The following is a 9,802-nucleotide window of genomic DNA, read 5'->3' on the forward strand; positions in this document are numbered from 1 at the left end:
TGGACATTTTTAATCTGTAGCTCTGCTCTAAAAGAACGTACGTACCTGGGCCTGCCTACTATCCTCGGAAACGTAAAATGATTGGCTAGAAGTGTATCACAGCTCAGGAAAAAAAAGCACAGAAATAAAGCACCGAAATGTGCGCTGCTTTTCGGTCTGGTTACTACCGTTTATGTGATGGCACCGGACACCGGTACCCATCCCTAGTGTTTACACAGCGTTTTGCTTCTGAGCTGCAGTGGAGGCATAGTAACTGTGTTGATATGAACAGGTTATTGAATACTATACTGACATTTAGATGATGTGTGTAGAAGTCTGACATGACGATAAATATACACAATGATAGAACTAACAACACAGACCAAGTCACTACTCGTTTTAGAGATAGGTTTGTTCATCAGCACGTACTAATGTTGAGATGCACATTTAACACTTAAACACATCTGATTGGATTATAAATAATTCTTTATTCAGTTTATGGGATTGCAGTTTGTCAGACGTCAGCTGTGCTGCTTTGGTGTCCGCTCTCAAGTCCAACCACTCCCATCTGAAATATTTGGACTTGAGTCTCAACAAGCTGCAAGATTCAGGAGTGAAACACTTATGTGATTTTCTTCAGAGTCCACACTGCAGATTGGAGACTCTGAGGTCAGTTTACTTACCTCTCTCTCACTCACCCTTTCGCTCCCAATATATGATCTGAAAAAATTTTCTTTTCACAATGTATTCTAATATATTTTGAGGATGTCCGGTGAAATGCTAGCATTTATTTTATTTAATTCAGTGCAACATCACAGTAGTGTCTGATAATTTCATCATCATCATCATCATCATCATCATCATCATCATCATCATCGTTTATTTATATAGCACTTTTAAAACACACAAGGCTGACCAAAGTGCTGAACAACAGAAACATAATAGATAGCATAAGAATAATAAATACGATAAAATAATAAACATAGCAAAAACAATAAGATACAAGTCAGTCAACCACTGAATCAAAAGCCAGTGAATGAAAATGCGTTTTCAATCTGGATTTAAAAGCCATCACTGATGTCGATTGCCTAATGTGAAGAGGAAGATTATTCCAAAGCTTAGGAGCCACAATAGAGAACGCTCGGTCTCCTCTCAGTTTCAACCGTGATTTGGGGACTGAGAGCAACAGCTGCTCAGCTGACCAGAGCGAACGAGTGGGGACATAGGGCTTCAGCAAATCAGACAGATTGCCAGACCATTTAAAGATTTAAAAACCAATAAAAGAACTTTAAAATGAATCCTAAATTCAATTGGAAGCCAGTGCAGGGAGGCCAGAACCGGAGTAATGTGCTCAAATGTCCTTTTACCAGATAAAAACCGTGCCGCAGCATTCTGTACTAGTTGCAGGCATGTCAGAGTGCCCGGTCCAACCCCTATTAAAAGGGAGTTACAATAATCCAAGCATGAGGTTATAAAAGCGTGGATAACAGTCTCCAAGTCACGCCTTGAAAGAAAAGGTTTAACCTTCGACAGACACCTGAGTTGATAGAATGACGATTTCACCACCCCATTCATGTGGCCATCAAGGGTAAGTGCAGAGTCGATTTTTAACCCAAGATTGGTAATCGAGCTCTTCAGGTGAGGGGTCAGAGCAGCAAGGTCAACATCAGGGATATCAGAGGAACGATTCGGGCCAAACAGAATTACTTCCGTTTTACGTTCATTAAAATTGAAAAAGTTTAGAGCCATCCATGACTTAACATCACTAAGGCAATCAAGCAGGAGTCTAATTTGGGAGCTATCAGAATGACTGAAAGGAAAATAAAGCTGGCAATCATCAGCATATAGATGAAATGAAACTTTATGTTTACGAAAGATCGCACCCAGTGGCAGGAGATACAATGAAAACAGTAATGGCCCAAGAATAGATCCCTGTGGTACACCCCATGGCAGAGGGGCCACAGAGGATGATGACGAGCCCAACTTAACACAGAAGCTCCTGTTTGAGAGGTATGATTTTATCCACAGGAGTGCAAAGCCAGAAATGCCCACACAATGCTGTAAACGAGAGATCAGCAGGTCATGATCCACTGTGTCAAATGCAGCAGTCATATCTAGTAGTATAAGCACTACGTGTTTACCACAGTCCGTCGCTACCAGAATATCGTTCATAACCTTTATGAGAGCTGTCTCTGTGCTATGAAACGTCCTAAAGCCGGACTGAAAAACTTCAAACATATGAGAGTTGTTTGGATAATCCATCAGCTGAGTGTGAACAACCTTTTCCAAGATCTTACTCAGAAAAGGAAGTTTAGAGACGGGTTTAAAATTTGACATTACTGAAATATCTGAGCCTGGCTTCTTAAGTAAGGGATGAATAACTGCATGCTTAAACTCACTTGGTACTTGACCTGACAAGAGGCTGGTATTGATTATGTTTAAAATATGTGGTCCAACAGTAGGAAACACCTCTTTCAGAAAACGCGGTGGAACGACATCATTCGGAGAACCACATGGTTTAGCACTTAACACAAGCTTCTCTAGTTCAGGTAGAACAATCGGTTGGAAAGCAATAAGCAAATTTAAACAGGGAACATGCACAGCCGGGCCAACAGAAGATAAAGTGGAGGGTCTCAAACTGGCAACCTTATCCACAAAGAAATTAAGAAACCTATTACACGTAACCTCTGAAGATTGCAAAAGAACATGATCCTCTGCATTCAGTACAGAATTAATGGTATTATACAGAACACAAGGGTTATGTGAATTAACAGCAATAAGTTGTGAAAAATAGGAGTTTTTGGCGGTCTTTACCGCCCTCTGATAAGCTTTCCAACTTGTCTTAAGAGCTTCCAGAGAAACGCACAGCCTGTCCTTTTTCCATCGTCTTTCACATCTCCTACATTCTCTTCTAATGGCTCGAGTAAAATCAGTTAGCCAAGGGCTGGCCTTGGGTTTACACTGCCTGAGTCTTAGAGGTGCAACAACATCAAGGGCAGATTTACAAACAGAGTCCAGATGAGAGAGTAATCCATCTACGGAGGACGACTCAGAGGGACTGGACACAAGTTGTTCAAATAGTGTTGAAAAATCCTCAGCAGTATCTGAGCCGAAGGTACGATAGCATTGCATAGGTGCAACCCGTTTAACAACAGGACTAAGAGGAACAACGTCAAATAAAATGGGCATATGGTCAGAGAATACAGCATCCTCCACATGTAAGTTACAGACAGATAACCCATATGATAACACCAAATCCAATGTGTGACCACGTTCTTGAGTGGCACCTTTAACAGATTGAACAAGATTAAAAGAATTCACCAGGTCCATGAATTCCTTAGCCAGGGGCTTCCCTGGGCAACAGACGTGTATATTAAAATCACCGAGTAGCAGGACCTGGTCATACTGGGATGCACAGTCAGCGAGAAACTCCGAAAACTCAGATAAAAACTCCTTGTTATATTTAGGAGGCCGATAAACTATTGCACACAGCAATGAAGGCGAGTGGCCAAGTTCACACAGGCAAAGTTCAAAGCTGGTGTGGCGTGTCCATGAGGATAGTTGCTTAAACTCAAAGTGTGATTTAAAAACAACAGCTAACCCCCCGCCATGACCAGAAGCTCTCGGAGCGCTAAAATAAGCACAGCTGGCGGGCAGCAGTTCAGAAAAAATGCTTAACTCACCGGGTGAACTCCAGGTTTCAGTCAAACAGAGGAAATCCAATGCATGGGAAGAAAAGAAATCCTTCAGGATGAAGGTCTTATTCGCCACCGATCTGGCATTTATTAAACCCAACCTGAGGGGAGCTGGTTCGGAGACCTCCGCGGCAGTGACAACCAGATCCACCAATCAAAGGTTTGATCGGTCCATTCCCCTCCAACACAGATGCCGAAGAGGGAATGATTTAACAGGGCTGCTCCCGATAGAGCCGACAACGGAGACCAACCAGGATCCAGTGTACGCGATGGTACCAAGAGTCGTGGAAAAGATTGACGAACAGAGCGTAGATCGTGAGGAAGCTAAGAAATCTGGATTCTCAGCTTAACGAGGCGACCTCCACGGGTACCCCGTCTCCTGCGTCATTTCCGCATATCTGGTGGCAGTGGTAGGGGATGCCAGCGCAATGGTACTGCTTCCAGGTAGGGAGGCAGAAAACCCTGGCTATCTTTACCAAACCAAACTGAAACTTTGGTGGATAAGCCGCTTTCCAATAAAGTCTGGCGATCATACGACAGTGTTGAACTGACATGTTGCACAACATTAGCTAAAAACAATACAATCAAACAAATAAAAAGGAGTGGTTGACGGCATGCCAAACACACAGGCGCCATCTTAAAACACATCCCCCATTAACACTGATTGATCAGCACACACACACACACACACACACTGACCTGTAAAAGCTGAGTTGACCATTTTTATTTTTTTTGCTAGCTTTATGGTGTTTGTTCCCTTACGTGTCTTTTCTGTCTTAGTCTTGTCTCTGTGTTTTGTCCTTAGTATCTCATTTGTAAAGTCGTTCTGGTCTGGTCCATGCTTGTTTACCTTTCTGTTCTTGTGTCAAGTTTGTCGGGTTGTGTCTGTGTCTCCATGTTAGTTTTTCCTGTTTTATTTTGACAGTTTTTTTTGTCCCTTTTTTAAAATTCAGTTTTACTTCCAGTGTCTTCTGATTGATCCCAATTGTCCTGCCACCTATTTCATCCTCCCTCATTATCTCGTGTCTCCCTCTGTTTATTGTCGTGTCCTCCTTCATGCTGTGTGCCTTGTGTGTTCGAATTTCCTCGGCTCTTGCCTTGCCCCAGTTTTGTATTTTGGTATTTTGTTCCTTTGAGTTCCAGCAATACAGCTGCCTATGTATTTGAACCGTGTCCCCTGTGTCCTATATACTGGGTCCAAAATTTGAAGCACAGTACTTCATGACACCACAAACTGATAATCAGTTAATCGAACGTATTTGATTAGAAGCATGTAACTTCTGCTCACCCTCTTCAATTTTTCGTCAGCAGTGATAACATACTTAGAGTGTTTTCACATCTATGCACCATACATTTGGTAATTTAATAATTACAGAGTTTTGGGAGGTTTCTTATACAATAGCGACTTACAACTGGGCATACAGGTTATAGGTTGACTCAGGAGATCAGATTAGATTATAAATGATTTTATTTATATGTTTTACTTTTTATTCAGATTGTATCGTTGCGGTTTGTCAGTGATCAGCTGTGCTGCTCTGGTCTCTGCTCTCAAGTCCAACCCCTCTCATATGAAACATCTTGACCTGAGCTACAACAAGTTGCAGAATTTAGATGTGCAGCAGCTGTTGGGGCTTCTGAAGAGTCCACAGTGTAGACTGGATCTTAGGATCTGAGGTCAGTAGAAGGTTGGAGTGGTGCTCCAGTAATATTTTCCTAAACAGAGTTTTATGAAAGCAAAGACCCAGTGTTTCCTGCAAACCTGAAGCCTCCAATATATCCACTATCCTCTGCACATGTCCAAGCCATTGCTTGTTTTTTCAACACTATACAACTTGTCAGTTTCATCTCTGTCACAGTTCTGGAATCACTCTGACTAAAGCCTGCAAATCAGTGGCTCTTATTTCAGAGAACCAAAATTGCATTTAGTAACCATTTAATACTCATAGAGAGCACAAGTTCTGCCAAGTTCCAGGAAACATATTTATACATCTGTCTTGTCAGTGCTTTCAGTTCAGTAACAGCATCCATGTTTATTAGTCAGCTGATATTTCAGAATCAGATATGTTTATAAACTAGGGCTGTCAACATTAACGCATCATCACGGTTAATGAGCTTAAAATTTTAACATGTTTAACCTATCTGGAGTGCAGAATGGACAAACTTTGGAGAAACTGCCCGAAATGCATTGACAGAGACATTTCAGGGATTTTGAGTTATTCCAGATGGGTTAATTGTGTTAAATATTTTAATCACGTTAATCGTGATGACAGATTAATCCGCATTAATGTTGACAGCCCTATTATGAACACATGAAGACTCTGTTTTAGTGGAACAACAGGAAATGGTCCACTCTTGCTCTGAACATTAATCAGGTCCCTGCTTCATATTGGACATTCTGCATTACTGACAGACAGGAGATGGTGATGACTGTCAATATCTGTAAACAATCAGTTAGAAAATATGTTGTTTTTTTTCTGCAGAGTGAAGTCATTTTGGTAAACAAGACAGCGTGTGTGCCAAGAGAGGATAAGCTGTGTCTTGATGATGTTGAAGTAGCATTGCTCTGACTGGGCCATGTTACTGGGAGGTTGAGTGGAGAGCAGAGCTTCATCCAGAAGTGACTGACAGAGGAGTCATCACCTCACAGAAGCTGTTTCTTTCAGGTGAACATAGATAATCCATCACTAAAGTGTTTCAGGAGTCTCGTGATTTATTTCCACTGTGGACTTGAATGACATCTGCAGATTTGATGGTAAAAATCTCTGCAAGTGTGAGCATTTAGCTTACTAAGTTCAGTCCAACATGACTGAACTTCCTTTTAACATTCAGAGCTGAAAAGGAAGCTGGCTACACTACACAGCTCCTCCCCGACTCCTCTCCTGCTTTCTGCACTGGATGTGCTGTCTTACTGACTGACGGCTGATGAAGAGTCCCTATGGAAACACTTGATTCACATATCAATTCTGTTATAGTGGAAGGACTCATTCTTCAGTGTCTGACAGATGAATGGGACGATGTGCAGATGATTTTCAGTGCTGCAGAGTGAACTGCTCTGTGAACAACTCCACTGTCAGACATGATGTAGAGTCCAGCATCACCCCTGTGTGTCCCTCTGGATCATTAGTGTATTTGAACTGTTCTGTCCTTGTACACACAGAGAGTCCTCCACCCCTTCTGTTTCACACTCACGCACCTACTCAATCTGTATTTTATTTCATCTTTTTATTCACGGATATTCTGCAGCCAGAATTAAACTACAGATCATGTCTGCTTAGGACATTTACAGAACAGCATTTACAACCATGTATACAGTGCAGAGGCAGCTTAGTTGGCTGTCAACCCTTGCAAAGTGTCTGCTTATCACTGTTTCTTTATGTTGTAATGTCACCCTGTGGAATGATTGAGAACTGCAGTTAATGTTCAATTTATATCTCATGCGGGCACTCTCCGTGCGCAATGACCATTCTTTAATCAGGACAGGGTTATATTTGTGTCCCCCTATGACAGGAATAAGAGGCTTTTATCTAGGCTTTTAAGGTATGGACATTGAGGCTGTGGACAGCTACAGGTACCTTGGTGTTCATCTGAACAACAAACTGGACTGGACTCATAATTCAGACGCCCTCTACAGGTAAGGGCAGAGCAGGCTGTACCTGCTGCGGAGACTCAGGTCTTTTGGAGTGAAGAACCCACTCCTGAAGACCTTCTATGACTCTGTGGTGGCCTCAGCCATCTTTTATGGTGTGGTCTGCTGGGGTGGCAACATCTCTGCTGGGATAGGAAGAGACTGAACTGGCTGATCTGCAGGGCCAGCTCTGTTCTAGGATGCGCTCTGGACCCAGTGGAGGTGGTGAGTGACAGGAGAATGGTGGCTAAGCTGTCATTCCTGTTGGACAACCTCTCCCACCCCATGCTGGAGACTCTGACAGTACTGAGGAGCTCCTTCAGTGGCAGGCTGCTGCACCCACGGTGTGGGACGGAGAGATTTTGCAGGTCTTTCCTCCCCACTGCTGTCAGACTCCACAACAAAGACTTTTGCTGCTGATCAAACACACACAAACCCACACATGTGCAATAAGACTAAGTGCAATACTCTTTTTTGACAAAGTTGTATTTTTACTCAGTTGTATATAGCATTTGTATTCTATTTTTATCCTATTGTATATGTCTGTGAAGGTTCTCAGTCATCCAGGTCATCGTAGTCAAAGGAGCTTGCAAAGAAAAGCGTCTGGACTTCTTTAAGTTACTTGAAGACGTTTCACCTCTCATCTGAGAAGCTTCTTCAGTTCTAAGGTCAAATGGTGGAGAGTTCCAGATATAAACCTAGTGGGAGTTTCCCACTAGGTTTATATCTGTGACCAAACTGTTGTTGTTTGTTTACTTACACAGCATGTCTTGTAGAATTAACTGGAGTCACCAGCAACAGCCTAGTGCAGTCATATCTCAAGTCTAATAACAGAAGACAGGAAAAGATCAGTAAAGATTGTCAACACTGAAAACAATCAGTAAGCAAAGACAACAGGGATCATTTGTTTCTGTTTATTTAGCACCCACAACATTTGTAGTCGCCTTCTGCACAGGGGAAGTCCACACACACTGTGTGGTACCACTTTCCACAGAAGGTGCATTCAGTCTGCAAGATTGAATGGGATTGTCAGAGTCATTGTCTGACTGTTTATTACTAATCACTGTGTAAATGCTGTACATTCACAGTAACTGCCATCTCCTTACAAATGATCATTAGGAGTAACCATACTGTATGTAACAACCAACTCTACAATGTTTGTTCGCAGAGAAAAGACACAGGCAGACTACACTAACAACATGTGATGTTACAACACTAGTGAAATATTAGTGTCATTTCATTCTTTTCAAAGGTTTATTTGCATGACGCACAAACAGACACAATTGAAAGGTACAAATGTGCATGACACGAATTCAAACGTGGTGCAGATGTGTGTCACAAGTTGATCTGGCTGTAGGCTGTGGCACTTGGCCAGAGGTGGCGCTGGTTGACTCGAGTCCATGTTAGTGCACAAAGTAAACTGCTCGCTGTAGTTGTGATAAGATAACCTTTATTAGTCCCACACGTGGGAAATTTGTTTTGTCAACAACATCGGCGTGGTGTTAATTGTTTGCTGTTTTCGCGATCGCGTCGCGCATGAGGATATCACCAGGTAAACTCGCCACATTTTTAAACATTTTGTTGTTCAACAGCATCAAGACTGACGGAGTGTGTTTGACATAACCTCACAAGTGTCACAGATGCCACATTTGGCGTTTTTTTGCTGGTTTGTCGGTAGCAGCTCCTGAAACGCAAGACTGCCACACATCTGTTCGACCAACGCCAGTTGATCTAAACGCCAGTAGATCTGGAACACCGGCTAGGGTTTGTTTTTAGCCTATCACAGACTCCCGCCCGCTTGCCGCGCTTCCGCTTCCTCGCGCAACGCTTCCGATGTCCCCACCTCCGGCCACCGACATCAGGCAACGCCGAGGCTTCGAGGCCTGGTTCGCGGAGCAAGCCGAGTTCACGCAGCGTTTCCCGCAGCCCATCCTGGATGTCGTCAACCGGGTTATTTAGGTTGAAAAGTGTCTGGCTGTTGTATGCACGAACACCGACACCAATTGCGACGATATCCATACATAGTGCAAAATAAACACGCTACACACAAAAACGTAAACAATAAACAATGCAGCACCACTTTGGCTCCGGAGTGGCCGCTGCGTGCTACTGCCGCGCCGCGGCCAGAGTACCAGAGTGCAACAAAAGTAAAGTGCCAAATACATACCATAAAGAGAAACAAAATTAACACAGAGACACACAGCTTAGCTGTTGATGTGCAGCAATCAACACAATCTGTGAAGTGTGACAGAAAAATCACCCCTCCGACAGTCAAACCCATCTGTTCTCTGATTGGACGGTTAAATTTGTGATTGACATGACATTGGTCAATCAGCTGAAAGGAATAAAAACTAGAAAAATTTGCATTTCCTGCGAAAATGCTGTGGATGCCTTGTAGTGGAATCTGCTGAAAAGAGCGGAAGAAGTAAAACTATGTGCTGAAAAGAGGTAAATAAACGCGTACTCAGCTCTGAAGCTTTGTCAAAGTTTGCTGTGTCTTTTT

At 42.8% G+C, this 9,802-nt stretch overlaps 1 protein-coding gene across 1 annotated transcript in view; it reads left to right on the forward strand.

Moving 5' to 3' along the window:
• The window catches only part of LOC102192625 (protein NLRC3-like), a 13,571-nt gene extending 6,310 nt beyond the window's left edge, over positions 1-7,261 (forward strand). The window contains exons 5-7 of the mRNA XM_005742336.1: positions 475-648; positions 5,170-5,348; positions 6,155-7,261. Coding sequence (XP_005742393.1) covers positions 475-648; positions 5,170-5,347 — 352 coding nt within the window. The 3' untranslated portion in view covers position 5,348; positions 6,155-7,261. The remainder of the gene's footprint in view (positions 1-474; positions 649-5,169; positions 5,349-6,154) is intronic.
• The last annotated feature ends 2,541 nt before the right edge of the window (positions 7,262-9,802 follow it).

The sequence above is a fragment of the Pundamilia nyererei genome, unplaced genomic scaffold (genome assembly GCF_000239375.1).
Source record: "Pundamilia nyererei isolate P.nyererei 1_Seehausen unplaced genomic scaffold, PunNye1.0 scaffold00119, whole genome shotgun sequence".
In the NCBI taxonomy this organism is placed as follows: Eukaryota; Metazoa; Chordata; class Actinopteri; order Cichliformes; family Cichlidae; genus Pundamilia; species Pundamilia nyererei.